The sequence below is a fragment of the Danio rerio genome, chromosome 17 (genome assembly GCF_049306965.1).
Source record: "Danio rerio strain Tuebingen ecotype United States chromosome 17, GRCz12tu, whole genome shotgun sequence".
Lineage (NCBI taxonomy): Eukaryota > Metazoa > Chordata > Actinopteri > Cypriniformes > Danionidae > Danio > Danio rerio.
Window position 1 is genome coordinate 32,830,610 of NC_133192.1, and position 18,224 is coordinate 32,848,833.

Genomic DNA, 18,224 nt, shown 5'->3' on the forward strand with positions numbered 1-18,224 from the left:
TGGCAGGAAACAGACGATACAACTGGGTCTTCTTCCGCTCCAATACTGATACTTCAATGGCTGTAAAAAAAAAAAAAAAAAAAAAAAAAAAACATTACTAATGACATTTCACTTACAACTGGGGTGATTCCTTGCATGTCAACAGTTTACACAAATGGAAGTTTTATCATCATCTTCTTGTCTCACTCTTGTCATTTCAAGCCTGTCTGACTGACATACTTCCACAGAACAAAATAGGAGCAACATTCTTTAAAGTATGGTATTTTGTGTTTTGCAGAGGAAACAAAGTCATACAGGTTTAAAATGTCAAGAGAGTAGGTAAGTTATGAATGATCAATTATTCAGTTTTGGGTGAGAAATCACTTTAAGATTTTTTAAAATAAAGTGTAGGTACTTTTGACAATATTCGGAACAATACTGCAAGAGAGAAACAGTAATATAAACAAACTATGCTGGTAACACTATAATAACTACAGGCTATGATTCATTTATGAAGCATTAGCAAATAGTGAACTCATTATCTGTTAAGCATTAACTCTACATTAATAGATGTTAGCAGTCGGTTATAAATACAGGCACAAAATTTGCTACAGCTACAGTTTAATAATTGTGTTATCAAACTTTAATGATTGATTTTACATTATATATATATATATATATATATATATATATATATATATATATATATATATATATATATATATATATATATATATATATATATATATATTAGGGTTGGGCATCTAAGCTATAATGCCGATCCGATACGCATCTCGATACAAAGAATACGATCCGATATATTAGCGATACATTTGTGACATATTGCGATGCAACACGATACGATTCACACCCATATCACGATACGATGCGATATTTCAGCACTAACTAATTAGATCAAGTTTATGAGATGATGTGAAAGAGGATGCTGTGCCATTGAATGAGTTTGATTATTTATAAACCAAGCAAAACCAAGACTTTTTTTTACAAACTGGCTTTTCTCTCAGAGCCAGAGTGTCAGTTTACAGTAGAGGGCCATTTTAGAACATATAGCACATATTATTTAAGTATTTTCAAGATAAACAGAATGTATAAGTGCAATATATATATTAAAAAAATATGTATATATTTGCACTCTTTCAACATAAATAAATTTAGCATTGCACAACAAGAATTGTGATTTAACTTTTCAACTATGAAAACAAGTTTTACAAAGATATATTTTGCCACTGATTATTCAAAACTTAAGGTCGTGAACTAGCAGTGTTATGCTGCTTTGAAACATCACTGTCACTGTAAACAACAGGCTAATAAAAATATAACAAACCAGCAATCTTCTTGCTGTGAGGTGGTCAAACTACCCACTGTGCCACCGTGACACCCATTATTTTTATCATTATTATTATTAATATTATTATTATTATAATTAAATAAAAATTAACAGGAGGAGGTGTTTAAAACCTTCGTTCTCCGTGACACTAGGCTGAATATCTTTGCAGATGAACAATGCAATAGCATTCGTTATTGGCGTAGAGCGAGCAGAACTGTTGCGCATGGAAAAAAAACTTGCAATGCTTTTCTCACCACTTTTGGAGCTGGTTGAAGCAGTGCGAAAGCCGGCGATGCAGAAACACTGGAAGATGCTTTCACAACAACACCGTGGCGCTGCTTCAAGTGAGATATCAGTAGTCGTACTGCCCGCGTATTTTACAGATGCGCGGCACATTTTGCAAATTGCATCTGTCCCGTCATGTCGTCCATCCTTAAATCGATAATGTTGCTTGCCATACTTTAGATTTAAAACTCAGTGGGGAATAAAATGTTTGTTTTGCTTCTCGCGCTTTCTGAGGGCGCTCCACTAGCTTCATCCGCACACCTGATACATTGAGTTGTAGTGTGTGTACACATCCGCAAATCCGTTGCTAAGGCTTACTTTATGTAGGTCGATTAAATTATGCGCCAAAAACAGGTTGACAACACTTGTTAATAAATAAAAAATACATTCTATATTAAAAATATAAGCTGTATCTAGGAAAAATCGATGCATCTCGCAAAAACCGATGCATCTCGATTTGCTTCCAAAATTTCATTCATCCTCTGCTGCTCAACCGATGCACTCGCATCGTGCACGCGCATGACCGCGTATCGATACATATCGGTTAATCTTCCCATCCCTAATATATATATATATATATATATATTTAATATTGCATTATTTACAAAACTTCTTCCAGTTGTGGCCTAATCTAAAGTGAGGATTATTTATGATTTATAAATCCTTATAAACGACAGTTAAAGGCTCAGTATCAAATGAACAATAAATCATTACAGTCTTATCTAAAAAAATGTAATTACTGTTAATATGAAACCTTGCTGAATAGCAGGAGTGCCAAAATATAACATAAAACTGGATAAAACAACAATAAAATAATTTAATGATATATTACGATGCAACATTTCAGTGTTATTTAGCTATGTTTAAACTGTACAGTAATTTTATTTTAGATAAGATTTATTTTTCATTTAATACAATAAAATGAATTTTATTTTTAGAATATAACTGAATCTTTAATTGTGATTTATAAGGGGATTTACAGAGCATAAACAATCCTCACTTTAGGCTACAAAACTGGATGAAGTTAACAAAAGCACTTATTAAAATAAGTATTGTATATACTTTATATACTTATTTTTTATACTTTATATACAAGTATTACAATTACTATTTATTCATGTATTTTCCTTCAGCTTAGTGTGTACTCACACTATGTATAGTTGCCTTGAACCAGGCTGAAGCACTCTTGTCCTCCCTCCCGTCTCCCCTGACGTCCCGCACTCACATTGCATTCGAGCCTGAGCACTCTTACATCATCGATGATGCGCTGTTTAGTTTAGGAAGTGCTCTCAGCACGGAGAATTCTTTAGTTATATTGTTTTAGTCGTTTGGGATGCAGTAACACAGTCAAATATTTCGCCGAACAGATCAGCCACTTTTGATGTTAATAAACAATCATAAATTCCTTGTGCTGCAGGAATAGGAGGTTTGCTAAAGGCACAGCTGTGGTGCAGTAAGGGGTTTGCGTTCATTGAACAGTAATAGTGGTTAATTTATCTAAATCAAAGTCCCTTGCAAACTGTCATAGATTAAAGACACAAACCCCTCACTGCACAACAGCTGCACCTTTAGCAAACCTCCTAGTACCTGCAGCACGTTGACTTTGATTGTTTATGAGCGTCAAAAGTGGCTGATCTGTTCGGCGAAATATTTGACTGCGTGTCACTGCATATTGAACAACTAAAACGATATAACAATATAAAGAAATTTCCACTGTGCTGAGTGAGAGCACTTGTTAAACTGAACAGTGCATTATTGATGATGTAAGCATGCTCAGGCTCGAATGCAATGTGAGTGCGGGTCGTCGGGGGAGACAAGCACGCTTCCAGTTTCAAGGCAACTGTGCATAGCATGAGTACGCCCTTGGAAACACCTATACACACATATTTACAAACACACTCATACATAATAGCCAATTTAGTTAATCAATTTCCCTATAGCTTATGTCTTTGGACTGTGGGGGAAACCGGAGCACCCGGAGCTCTTCTTGCTGTGAGGCAACAGTGCTAGCCACTGAGCCACTGTGCTGCCCAACTATCACTATATGCCTGAATAATAAGATATATAAATGTTAGTTTGAATAGTTTATTAACCATTTACTTACACATTCTGAATGATTTGAAAAAAAAAAATACACCAACTATTCTTAAATCACTGGTTTGTAAATAATGCTATACTAAATTTAGTAATGAAAAATTAATCATTAACAAAATATAAAAACAAAATCATTAAGCACATTATAGATGTGCTTATAAGTCAAGATTACAGCATTTGCAGCTGTAGTTATAAACTGTATACTAAGGTCTGTTAATGAAGAGTTAAAGCTTAACAGAACTTTTTGCTAATGCTTAATAAATTAATCAATAGTGTTTAGTTATTATAAAGTATTACCAGTGTGCTTAATTACCTTTAAATCTTCCAAGGATTCTGAAAGTCTTTCTGGTCTGACAGGAATCGAAGGAGTTTAGATGGTATATTTCTGCTTGGTGCTCTTTTTTCTGCTTTGGACCTACATTCTGGATAGTTACTCAGCATGCTCCTGTTGTAAATACAACAAACATGTAGCAACTTACTTGTCTTATAAAAATGAAATAAACTTAAAAATGTAAAAACATACCTTCATATAAACTCCAGAGTCAGGGCTGCTTCCTTAGGCTACATAATGTTTAGCACATAAGAGACTAAACATGTAGCTCACCACAATTAGGGGACAGCCCAATGATCTTGTTATTGTGACTGTGGACTCTTCTTCTGAAAAAAAGAAAAGAAAAGTGAGTTGTGTGTTGGGTCTGGTACACGTCCACATGGAAAGAACCTATATAAACATATGGTTTAATATAGGTTTTTGAAATATGAGACAAACATAAAATTGGCTGTTTTCCTATATTACATGTACAGATATGGGTACATATATGCACACCTATATGTTAAATTATTAATATTATTAATAATATTATAAATATTATAATTATTATGTAAAATTATTTAAATACATGTCTGCTACATAATTTAAAAGAAATTAAAATATATATATTTACTTAATCAAATATTATAAGAAATAATTATAGTGCAAGAACAAAAATAAGGCAAAAAAAAAAAAAACAATAAAGGAAAGAAAAAAAATGACAAACCATTTTGTTTTACATTTCTTTCTTTTCCACTATCTTTATATAAGAAAGAATTGACCTTGAAAATGTTTCAGGAAAACGTGTAGACATCATAGCTTTCCATCTCCTCTTACTTATTTGCCATAGTTAAATTCCATAACATGCCAATAACATGTGATACAAAAGACAAGTGGCACATACATAAGTTTTTCGCATTTTTTAAGTTAGTTCTTACCCAGAGAGCAAACCTACGTTAAATTAACATTGAATAAAAAATCACCACTGATTTTTAGGCAGTTTTCCACCCTGAAAAAATGTTAATTCTATGATGATAAGTAGACAAAACTGTCCCAAAATCAGCATTTATTCAACCAAAATTAAATCATTTTTTTTACAATGAACTCAACATTAAATAAAATGTTAAATCAACCACACTATCATACAATTAGTGGTGAAATTTAAATTTGATTTTTAGCCAGTTTTGCATCCTGAAATAATGTTATTACAAAATCAGCATGAAGGCCTGGCTCACCATCAAGATGCCCACATTGAAATTGTCTCTCTCATCATCAGGTGGCTAAGAGAGAAAAGAAAAGAAATTCAGCAGTGGACCAGTTATTTCCTTATCACTTTAAACAGACATTACCAAAATAAAGAACTTGTAACATTTCAAATGATGCAAAAATAAATAATAATAATAAATAACGGCTTGGTTCATTTAACAGATTACAGTAGCAGCTTAAAATACCCAGATAAAACACCCACATCAACCCAGTACTTTTTAGTTTGAATACATGTTAACAAAATTCAAAATTACTGAAGCAAAATGTGTTCATGTAAACACTTAGTAAAAATATAGGTTCAAGTAATTGGTTTTGCCAAATAATAAAAATAAAAGCATCAATATCAAACAAAAACCCTGACCATTTTACCTCTTAAACTTGGAAGTTTACTGTCATCCCCTGTATTAAGTACAGATGGTCCAGCACAACTGCCTGAGTTCTGAAAGAGCAAAGACATTCTTGGTAAAATGATAATAGATGCAATTCTAAATATAAATCATTTTTTATTTATTGTATTATTTATAAAAATCCAGTACTGACCAGTCAGCATCAATTTTTACACCAACACACCTACAACAAAAATAACACTCATTCAGTTTGAAACATGCAACGTAGTCTACTTTTATACTTTACAAACTTTGTGAATAATAAAAAAAAATGAAAACATTTAAAACCCCAGCTGTATTTTATTTCATTTGTCTATATCAATTCAAATTTAGTTTGGATTGAACGTAAGATTTAATATTTTTATTTAGATTGCTGTGAAAATGTACCTGTACCTTGTACTTATAACCAAAATTACAACATAAACATAAAGCAAATCTTATATCATATATCAGTGAACCTTATATCTACAAAACACTCAAAATCAAACAGAAAAACCCTGAACATTTTACCTCTTAAACTTGAAAGTTTACTGTCATCTCCTGTATAAAGTACAGAAGGTCCAGCACAACTGCCTGAGTTCTGAAAGAGCAAACACATTCTTGGTAAAATGACAATAGATGCAATGCTAAATATAAATCATTATTGTTGTGGTTAAATGCAGTACTAACCAGTCAGCATCAATTTTTACACCAACACACCTACAACAAAAATAACACTCATTCAGTTTGAGACAGTCTACATTTAGACTTCACAAACGTTGTGAATAATAAAAAAAATGAAAACATTTAAAATCCCAGGTGTATTTTATTTCATTTGTCCATATTAATTCAAATTCAGTTTGGATTGAATCTAAGAATTTACCTGTAACATGTACTTATAACCAAAATTAAAGAACCTGAAAGTCAACAAAGCAAAATATCAGTGAACCTTATATGTGCAAAAAACTCAGACTCAAAATCTACATAAAAAGATTTCATTTGCGATAACACCATGTGTAGTTCACTCTATTATCAAGGTTTCATTCAAATAAAACTCCTGATCTCCTAATAGTAAAGAAAGTATTATTTGCTATAATGAATCGAACTGACAATTAGTTTGAAGAATTTTAAGACTGTGGAAGAACAACTCATCTTTATATCTTCATATTAGCTGCCCTTGAGGTCCTTAAAAGTGAATAAATAAATATCAATGACAGTTCAACTCGACTACAACAAACATTTAATTGTGTGCTTTAAGGTACACGTTGTATTTGAGGCCGAAAACGCATGACAGTGTAAACACTATAAATACTTTTAAATGTCACACACTAACTGTATCACTCTGTTATCTCTGTACACACAAACACACGTCGCGAAATGCGGAAGTTTTTTTCGTTCCATTTGGGGAGCGTTATTAAATTCCATAACACTCTCTTCAGTTCTTGCTTCTTATTTGCGTCTATTACCCCAGTTTGTCACGCGGGATGAATAAAATGTTCATGAGTTAAAGTGAAACTGCCGAACTGCAGTTAAAGTCAGGCATCCTGCTGATTTGATTCAGAAGGGCACTTGTTTGTCAGACGGCTCACCGGTCAGGTATACATCCGCGCTAAAATATCAAAGTATGAAAGTCACCCAGCTCCCAACCCAACGTTGAGAATAGATTAACGGCGATATATATATATATATATATATTTTTTTATCGCGCGATAAGTCTCGCGTTAACGCAGCACGTTAATGCTGATAACGGCCCACCATTAATAATAACTTTACGAGTGTGTATTTCCCCTCATACCGAGTTACAAATGCCTCCAATTCACGCGAGTCTAACTTATAACGTTAACTTACTTAAAACCAGCAAAGCCGTTCCACTGAAACTCGGTCACACAGCCTTAATACGTCGGTCAAACTAAAGCTAACATTTGATAACGTCAGTAAAAATATGAAATTAGTTATTAATATGCAAACAAACACAGACGGTCAGGTGTTACGAGCGTTTGAAACACGTTAACGTTAGTGTTCATTAAAGGTAACGTAACTTATATCAACCAAACTACACTACTTCCCAACAAACACATTTACGTTGTAGCGATGTCTGCACAACGTTGCATTTTTTCAAAGGCAACGTTGCCGCTTACGTGCTCGCTACATTGTCACAACGTAGAAATGTAAGACGTGAGAAGGCTGTAGCAACGTTGTCGTGCGACATTCAGCAACCGCGAGGCGGCGTTCTTACTACTTGTATTAATATTTTTTGTGGCAGTTTATCATTACTGCCTAGAATACAGGATAAGCAGCAATTCTTTTCCAGTATTGCTTAATATGAAATATTGTTCAATTATTTTTCCTATTTAATTTAACAACTGCATGTGTAAACTTTAAAGTGTAAAAATAACACACAAATGAATATAATCAAACTTTTTATTATATATTTCACAACATTTAATAAATACAGTACAAACCTAATTATAAACAAACAGTATAAAGTTTATATATATATATATATATATATATATATATATATATATATATATAATTAAACTAAAGGGTAAACAAACAAGAAAAGTAAACAAGAAATCATTAAAATGTGTGTGTGTGTATATATATATATATATATATATATATATATATATATATATATATATATATATATATATATATATATATATATATATATATAAATTAAAATTCAGACACTGGGCAGTGAAGCTCTGGACTGGAGAATACAGCAGACCAGGGAGCGCAGCTGAAGACCAGGCATAGTTGTTGGTATGGAGAAAGCAGTCAGAGGAAGAAACAAATTCAACAGATAATCCAGCTTCAGAGATCCACAGCAGACAAGTCAAAATAGGCAGTGAACAAGAGAGGACAGATGGAAACGAATATGACTAGCAAGTTATTGAAATTTCAGACATTTATTGTAATTTCATTACATATAAAATCTCCAGTGAGTAATTATGTAGCCTACTTTATTTTAATGCTTTAATAATATATCATATACCAAAATTACATACAATTAAATAAATTTAGAGATACAGGGAAAACAGGTTTGAGTTAACAGAAGTCAGAGTTAGTCTCCCAATACTTACTTAAATGATGAGAAGAGAAAGAACAGGCCCTGTAGTTGTGGCGTTGCTCGCTGTAAATGGAATGTTAAACTTAGTGTCATTTCAATAATAGCTGTACAAAATAATAAAGTAATTTTTCATAAGCATGATCTATTTTCCACATTATGAACATGCTGTTTTAGGTAACAATACTACATTTATTATGATAGTAAATAGAGTAGTATACTTCTTACCTCATCCAATTATTCTTTCCATAGATCGGGAATTACAGCAACACTGATCTGAGGTGAATTCAACAGCTGAAAACATTCTGAAAGACAAGTTACACGAGTAATTTGCAAACAACAGTGAGTGAGTGGTTAAACAATAGAGTTTTATGCAACTTACACATAATTAAAATCCAGAAATTATCAATAGAAGATTACCTCCATGTGAAAATAGCCTGCTGAGCAAATAAAAGAGTGGGTTTTAAATAAAACATCAAAAGATCAATCAAAATAGAAATTTAGACTAGCAGACCTTTTTATTGATATCTATATTAATTAGGCATATGAACATCAACTTATATACTTTAACTTATAGAGATAGCTCAACCAAAACTGACAATTCTGCCATTTTAGCCTCATGCTTTATTTGTTCCAAACTTATTTAGCTTTTTTTCTGCTAAACAATAAAGAAGATGTATTAAATAAAGCTGGAAAACTGTAACTATTTAATTAGTGTTTTCTTACTATGAAAGCAAATGCTTACAGTCTTTAGTGTTCAATAGAATAAAGAAACTTAAAGGTTTGGAATCACTTATTATTTACAGGGCAAATAATTTGTAAGTACAAATCATTTTTGAGTGAACTGTCCCTTTAACGGGACGCAATCTGCACAGAGGTGTTTTGTATTTAAAAGTTATTTTGTGTGTTTTGTAAATAGTGGGTCGGCTCGAGTGAGGAAGTATCATACTGACTGATCACGATGGATATGGAAAAAACTGAACTTTAAAAGCATTATTTTCCATTTGACTAAAGACTAGGCGTAGGTAAATAATCAGGAAATGTTTTATCGAGAGATTTAACATAATGATTTTAATGTTGTCGCCGTCCGTGAACGGAATGCTGAAATGTTACTCGCTCGTAACAACTTCATTACGGCTTTTGTGTGTGTGTAATGTTGGAACAGATTGTTGTCGAAATCGTAGGTTTGTTTGAATATTCACGATTTACGTATCTTATTTAGCAAGAAGAAATAAAGCAATACTCACGTCTCCTCGGTCGTTGATGAATGAGACGACGGCTTGTTGAAATTTAAACGTATTCAGCTGTGACCAGTAAATGTTGTACAGTGGTTGTCCACGCCACCTAAGCACAACCTAAAGTATGCGGCCCTCGTGATGTTTAAATGGCAACCTTATGACATCGTTGTGACAACGTTTAGCAACAACGTAGAATCCTCAACCTTTTTGCAAGGTTGGTACAACGTTGTAGGAAGGTCGCTACGTTGAGGCAACGTTGTGTGTTTGTTGGGTTCTTGTTCAATGCACTGTACAAAGAAAACATTTATATTTCTATTAAATAATTAACATACCTTTTACACTCTCACAGACAAGCTGACGTTTACCGTTAATCCAGTCAGACTCACGCAGGTGCAGAGGGAGTGAGAGTGGGTGATTGGGACGTTACGTCATTTCCCGCGCACGGCAGTTTAGAAAAATACGGACAAACAACTGTAAATGAACAGATATCATATTTACTGATGAGGAAAACGCATAAAAAGGTAAAAAATCATTAGGTAAATGCTTGTTTAAATTACATTTAACCACTTATAGCTCAGTTTGATCTAATTGAAATAAAGTGAACTTTTTAACAATATTAAACGTAATTCACTGCTGTACTTTCCATGGGCGCTTCATACAAGACAAAAATCATTTTAAATAACGATAAAAAGGTAATAAAGCAGTATTTTAACTAAAATATTGTTATATGTTTTATTAATCGTACTTACAGGGAAAAAACAGAGGAAGAAATATGTCCCGGTGTCCATCAAACGCTGTCTGAGCTGCGATCCCCTTCCCACAATGCAATTCGAAAATGTATATAAACGGAAAAACACCCGTAATACGTGTATACGGAAAAAATCTGTTAAAAAATACAGTCATTTAACTGTTATTTTACAGATTTTTTTACAGTGTACAGTAGATTTATACAGTAAATCAGTGGCCGCATTGCTATAAAATCAGGAGTTGGGCTGCTTTGGAAAAATATCAGAATTGGAGGAAAACAGACATTGCGATATTTTGTTTTTCGGCGACAGATTTCTGTATGAAGACTATTTCAGGAGTGGATCTGTATAAAACATTTTTCGATTTTACACTTTATTAACACTTTATTTTAAAGTTTATATTACATATGTGCTCGGCACTTACTCTAGTAATAACATTATACATAATTACATGCAACTAACCCTAATTCTAACATAACCATATAGAAAGTATTTGTAATTAATATTAATATTACTTACTTATATAGTTAAATGTAGCAAGGATATTGTAAAATAAATCATAAACAAAATTCAAACATCAATTAATACAATAGATATACATCAAATTAACAGTGCTTTATGTTTTTCACTGTAAAAAAATTATTTCATGTTGTCCCAATTATTTTTCATAATGTTTAAAATAGTTTTTTGCCTGCAAAAAAGAATTGTGTTGTTTCAACTTATTATTAACAAGTAGTTTGAACAAGAAGCAAAAGTTGTTTTTTTTTGACAATTTATAAAAATAACCTTTTATAAAATGTATTTATCGCAATAAATTAAATGCAATAAATCATTGTTTAACCAGCAATTATGAATGCTTTAAGCGTTAAACATTTACACATTAAAAGGCTTTAAAAAAAAACAAATGATATTCACTTTGTTATGGTTAAAATTACACCAAAAATACTTAAGACCAAATACACATTTCTGAAACTGCTGCCTGGTCAACTGTCAACATAACTGACAGCATCAATATATTTTGCTGCATTAGTTGAAAGAGCAATCCTAATTTAAGAAAAAATATCATATTCAATTCAGTTCAATTCAAGTTAATTTATAGCGCTTTTCACAATGATTATTGTTTAAAAGCAGTTTTTAAAAAGGCGCACATTATTGCATTATTGTTATTAGTTACCATAACTTTATTAGTTACTAACATTACTAATAAATATCACAGAGTGATGACAAAGCCTGGAATAATAATACACCATGGCTTCCCTGTTTTTTTTTTTCATTTGGGGCTTTGCAACCAAAATAAGGTCTGTGGTAGACACAACTTGACTATACTTGAATGTTTTGTTCTACAACATAAACCACACAGACGCACAACCCAACAGTTCTTATCTTACTTGAAACCTATGTTGTATAAAGTACACACAACATTACAAATATGGAGATTATATAACTTGAGCAATACATTAAATTATTGGCAGGTTCCATTTACAACAAAAGTAGAAATCTCTTAACACTGAATGGAAAGCTGCTGTTACAAATCTTTTTTTTTTTTTTTTTGTCAGCTAAAGTTTGGCTTTAGTGCCAAAGCAACATTAAATTCACTAGTTGCTTCAGATCTGTATAAATACAGATACATACAGGGTAAATATAAATAATAGGGCAGTTTTAAACCATTTTTACAAATAAAGATGTACAAATAATACATTTAACACTTAACAGACACTTAAGAGTGCTTAACATATCTAACCAATCATCTCCTTATGTTTGTTTCTCGCCTATGCCATGTCTGTGATTATATTCAATGGATGTCTCATGCGTTGTGCTCATTCACAGCCATAGAAGGCCTTCGCTGTCATTGTACTTTAAACACTTTGCCTCTGTAAATCTGGACGCCACGTCTGCACAATATCTCCTTGTCGCTTTTCAGAGAGATGCACATCTTGCACTGAATGAACTGATCAATGTTGATCTTCTTTGTCACAATAAAAGTCAAACTCAATGACACCATAGTAAGCCATTCAGAGCCTTTAAATTGAATGTTTGTGCAGACTTGTTCCAGACATCTTTTTAAAGAAAGAAAGCACATATGGTGTCACAAAATGACAAACACTTTTTATCAGGCCGTATCAAAACATAAACTCATTGCCGCTTGACATTTAAGAAGAAGCCACAGTGTCACAAACAAGTTTCCATCTGCAGTTTGACGGTGAAGCAACTTTAGGTCAGTTTTAAGACCTCACTGGAGGAATAATACGATTGAAATGGAATGTTTCTAGCTTTTCAAGCACATTTTAGTTCTACTAGTTCTACTTTTGGTTTTATATTTTCACTTAAATGTGAATTTAATGCCATAAATGCCTCATTTTTGTATTTACTACATACCTTGAAGAATAAAATGGATGAGTGTTAGATCTTTTTTTGTGATTTGGTATGCGATATGTTTATTGTAGGTAAAGCTTTTTATGTTTTAATAAAAACATGTCACACTTTTGTAAATTGTGATTGGTGGTTGTTTGAGTGTTGGCACCATGATGTTTGACTTGTCTGCATGACTGTCCAGTTCAATATTTAGTTATGGGTGTGTTACAAATGTATGTGTGTGCACAGCTCCACAGTGTGCAGGGTATAGCCTTTGGTTTATGGCTTTTCTCTGTATTTATACAGGGCCGTACGCACGCAGTGTGCTTGACTTTAAAATGATGTGCCGTCTGGATCTTATCCAACCTTCTAAAGCAGTTTTATGAACTATGTTCAGTTTAAAGGCTCTATTATTATTGCGTAAAGAGGGTTTTCAAATCAGCTCTTGTACCTGAAGGGTGGCTTAGGCAAGTTGGCAAACTTGATTCATGCATGAAGAAAGTAACAAATGAGTTTCTTTCCATGTCAAGTGGAAGAACAAACACTGCACTTCAGCTACACCCTTACGATTTCAACACCCACAGTATACACTTTTCATAAGCAATTTAAAAACAAAAAATAAACAAATAAAAAAAAAGGAAATAGCTAAATAAAATAAGTAAACTAAGGCCATCTATTTAAGGATTTGACTGCCATATAAATGCTAATAACAGACTTACAGTACACACAAAGTGGACCTGGGCTATTAAACCAAAGTCATTTTAATGAATTAAATCAGTTTAGCTGAAAAAGTAAGTGGGCAATAATGTGCCCATCCTATATTTTTTTCTTACTGAATATTTTGGTTAAGTCAGAAGTATTTATGTAGAATTATTAGTATTACTGCATTTCTTACAAGATAAATCCACTTCTGAATTCAGAACAACAGCCACCATATTGAAGAGTTTTTCTAACCTGAACTCATCATAGGACCAAGTGATGGACACTTTTTGCTCCCATAATTCCTTGGCCATGTTTAATATGTTTCACAAATGATCCAATTTATGAAGACATCTGTTTTTAGGTATAGTTTAAATTCTCACTTGTGAGTCTATGGAAAAATATCACCCAAATAAACAAAATAATTCCCTTGTGCATTAATTTAATCTATTATAGTTATGTGAAAAAAAGTGGCATCAAGTTTAAATCTGTGCACACAGAGTCAGGATTGTTATAAACAATCACACACTTATCTGAATGCAATGGTCAATCAGAAGAATTATTCACTGGGTTTGTTGCAAATAAGTTGAATTTTGTTTAGTGTATGGATTCTGCATGTGTGCACACAAACTCTGTCATCATGAACAACAAACTGAAGATACACTGTAAAGGCGAGGTCACACTTCCATTCATACATATGCGAATGCACCAAACTGCAAACACAAACTTGTGCGACAAGTTTTGCATGTCGTGAGATTGTCGAACTCTGACTTGCGGATTTGAATCATGTGAATGCTTGAGATCAATAAAAGATCAAAACACAAACTCTCGGTACAGAAATGTAAAATATGGAGCAATTACTCGTTTGGTCAGTGTCATCTTGTTTTAATGTGCACCTTTTTGTAGCACCATCTGACCTAATTTCACAAGCTGAAATTCTAGTGCGATCACGGCTTTAGTAAGACATTAATGTCCTCAGCGAATAAAATAGGAGCTTTTGTGCAAAGCCATAACTAACTTTGTGGACGCTTTTTTTTCTATATGATTTGCAATTTCCCCACACAACAATTTAAAAAATGTTAAAAGATTTTCTACAAATCAACTTAAACAAATTATTACAATTCTTAATTGTTGAGCCCTTTAAGTCTTTGTACAATAAAAAAATAGTAATTTACAGGTTAAACCTTCTTTTGTATAGTATTACTGTGTGAAAGGGGCTAATGTCTTGATACTGATACATTTCATTGGTAACTAATTATAAAGTAGTCTGAGATACTGTAATAACTGGTTAAATGTAATTATACTGCTGTTAAATGCTTTATTGATGAACATTTTAGTTTTTTGATAAAAGTACAGAAAAAGTATAGTTCCCGAACAGGTCCTGACCAAAATTTCAGTCTGCACGCTTCCCACCAGTGCCAATATACAGCCATATCACAGTGCTACTTATGTGACATTGCTCATATATGAGTACCTTAGTGTCCTTCCAGTGACTAAATGCAGCAATATTGGACTGCTACTCATTTCATATTGCGTTTATACAACAGTTTGACAGTATAATCGTGTATATAACAAACAAAATCAAACACAGAGAGTCTAAAAATACTTTTGTATGAGGAAATACTTTCTTCCGCCATTCCTTCACATCTGCAGCTGATGTCAGAACAGTAGAAACCGTTACTAATTCAAAAACGTCACTTTAGAGCTCGTATTTGAAAGATTCTCTAGCGTAATGTCTAAAGTGATGACAAAGCAGGTGATTTTGCTCATATTTTAAGATTATAAAACTGTATGGCATAAAATGCCATCAGTCTACAGAGATTTCACAGTATTTCTCTGTTGCAATTTAGATATCACAATAATTAACCCCGAAAAAGCCAAAGCAAAGCACAAAACACTACTAGATTACTGTGGTATAAATACAGCACTATACTTACCCATTTTAGATTGATTTGATCAGTTGTAGTTTGAAATTATGCTCAGTTTTTCTCCTCTAACGGCTTATTATGCAATCTATGTTGCCATTTTGTGAAGGGACAACGTCATCCGTTTTTGCTCTACTCAGTATGACAGGCTGATGGATGACGATTCACTGAATCTTTGAAATTATGAATATTTAAAATGGGCACTGTTCTTATAAATAAACTGTATATTTGCAATTTAAACAACTACATTCTCACCTAAAACACCTCAAAAGTCCATTATGCTGTCCAACAGCTGCAAAATTTGTCAAACTGTAGTGAGTTTATTGATCTGCTGTCACTCTATGTGGGCGGAGTAATAAAGAAGGGTGAGGAGGCTGTACGAGTGCTGTTATTGCAGAATATCGCACGGCCAATCAGATTCGAGAATATATTTAATATATATTACAGTATATACAGTTTAAGTCAGAGCAAGGAAATTTCATAATATTTTTACTCCTGGAGAAAGTGTTATTTGTTTTATTTTGGCTAGAATAAAAGATTTTTTTAAATTTTTTAAACACCATTTTAAGGTCAAAATTATTAGCCCCTTTAAGCTATATATTTTTTCGATAGTCTATAGAACAAACCATCGTTACATGATAACTTGCCTAATTAATCTATCTGCCTAGTTAATCTAATTAACCTAGTTAAGCCTTTAAATGTCACTTTAAGCTGTATAGAAGTTTCTTGAAAAATATCAAGTAAAATATTTACTGTCATCATGGCAAAGATAAAATAAATCAGTTATTAGAAATGAGTCATTAAAACTATTATGTTTAGAAATGTGCTTAAAAAAATATCTCCGTTAAACATGAATTGGAGGAAAAAAATAAACAAGGGGGCTAATAATTCTGACTTCAACTGTGTTTGTGTGTGTGTGTGTTTGTGTGTGTGTATATATATATATATATATATATATATATATATATATATATATATATATATATATATATATATATATATATAAATTAAATTTTGTAATATCATAAAATAGTTACTTAGTAAAATAGTTACTTAATTTCTTAATTCCTTTAATTACTTAAAACTTTATTTCTTTGTCGTCCCAACACAAAGTGATTGTGTGAAACCCAGCTTTTTTTTTACAGTGTATATCATTACCAATAACCTGGAAATCAATACCAGGGGGCAAATATTTTTATAATAATTCTACAAGAGAAGTACATTTCTCTCATGAATCTTTCAAAGGAATTAGGGCATTAAAAGAGCCCATTAAAATAGAATCCAGTCATTGGAAGTGAACTACATTGTAAACTCAGACAGCAGTTCTGAGCAAATGATTTGAAAGGGCTTCCAGTATGCTCTTCTGAAATGGGCAGCAAACCAGATGTCTATGTCATGAGCTAAAGTGCGAGATTCACAGCTCATCTGAGGCTGTCTGTGCATGTGTCTGTGTGTGTTTGCATGTGTGTGTGAGTCACAAGTAAGGAACATTTTGCTTGATTAAACAAAACACTTTGAGTTGGTTTCATTTTTCTGGTCACTCTTCTGCTTTGGGATGCAGATTTATTATCAGAGGTTGAGCAGTTGAAATATTTGAGTTTTTGAAATATTTATTGCACTTTCATTGATAATTTTGTTTATTGTGTTGCAGCAAACCAATGCTTGGTGGAAACTGAAGACTATTGTTAAGTGCCCTTTGGTGGCTTCACAACGAAGACGACTGTCATGGGTTCAGTTAGCAGGCCATAAAGGTAAAACCATTCTAGTTTTACATTGTAGATTTATATTATATTAGATTAGATTGAACTTTATTGTCATTACACATGTACAAGTACAAGGCAACAAAATGCATTTTGGTATATCCATGTTTCAGTTCCATATTTAGACATTTTACACAGTTTCCTGCTTAAATGCACAGTGCTGTGTTTGGTTTTGCACACAGAACTGTAAAAAAGTGACAAGTAACTCAATAATTTTAGGCAATTCTATATTTTTATAAATTTTTTCATAATTTTTATTATGTTATTAATAAAACCAATTCAGGCTTGAATTAGCTTTTTTAAACTATTGATGTATATATATATATATATATATATATATATATATATATATATATATATATATATATATATATATATATATATATATATATATATATATATTGTTTTACTAATATAATTAAGTAACTTTTAAGTTTTATTAATTTTGTTAATTTTGCAAATTTGGGTTTTGTCATATATATTAGAATTTTTAATCATGTTTGTTCATATTTTTTATTTTAGACTTAGATTTAGGTATTTTACATTGAAGTTAAACTAAATGTAAATGAGAAACAGTTCCTTGGCATTAATCTTTAAAAAAAAATGCAGCTTTAATAATTTGTTTAGGAACGACAGCATTTAGGTTAGCCAGCACTCACTTTTGGGGATTTGCACCTACCTAACTTTAAATAGCGCAACCCATCTCTGGCAAACATCATACACTACGGACAATTTAGCCTACCCAATTCACCTGTACTGCATGTCTTTGGACTGTGGAAGAAAC

At 32.3% G+C, this 18,224-nt stretch overlaps 1 protein-coding gene and 2 long non-coding RNA genes across 8 annotated transcripts in view; 1 reads left to right on the forward strand and 2 right to left on the reverse strand.

Annotated features, from left to right (window-relative positions):
• The window catches only part of itpka (inositol-trisphosphate 3-kinase A), a 48,132-nt gene that overhangs the window by 5,025 nt on the left and 24,883 nt on the right, over nt 1-18,224 (forward strand). For both annotated transcript variants that reach the window (XR_012392642.1, NM_001326476.1), the window contains 1 exon segment: nt 17,332-17,431. Coding sequence is in view for 1 of the 2 variants with exons in the window: in NM_001326476.1 (NP_001313405.1) it covers nt 17,332-17,431 (100 nt within the window). In the remaining variant the exon portion in view is untranslated.
• On the reverse strand, nt 4,238-6,249 carry LOC110439037 (uncharacterized). Its single transcript, XR_011010180.2, has 5 exons — nt 6,179-6,249; nt 5,823-5,852; nt 5,652-5,721; nt 5,252-5,296; nt 4,238-4,363 (listed from the first exon to the last, which is right to left on the reverse strand). It is a non-coding gene; the product is annotated as an uncharacterized lncRNA (long non-coding RNA).
• Nucleotides 8,329-10,131, reverse strand: LOC103911064 (uncharacterized). Of its 5 annotated transcripts, none has more exons than XR_012393466.1 (5): nt 9,968-10,131; nt 9,103-9,157; nt 8,949-9,025; nt 8,737-8,786; nt 8,329-8,465 (listed from the first exon to the last, which is right to left on the reverse strand). It is a non-coding gene; the product is annotated as an uncharacterized lncRNA (long non-coding RNA). The 5 variants fall into 5 exon arrangements; XR_661590.4 differs by having other exon boundaries at nt 9,141-9,157; nt 9,968-10,120; XR_012393465.1 differs by having other exon boundaries at nt 9,141-9,160; nt 9,968-10,120.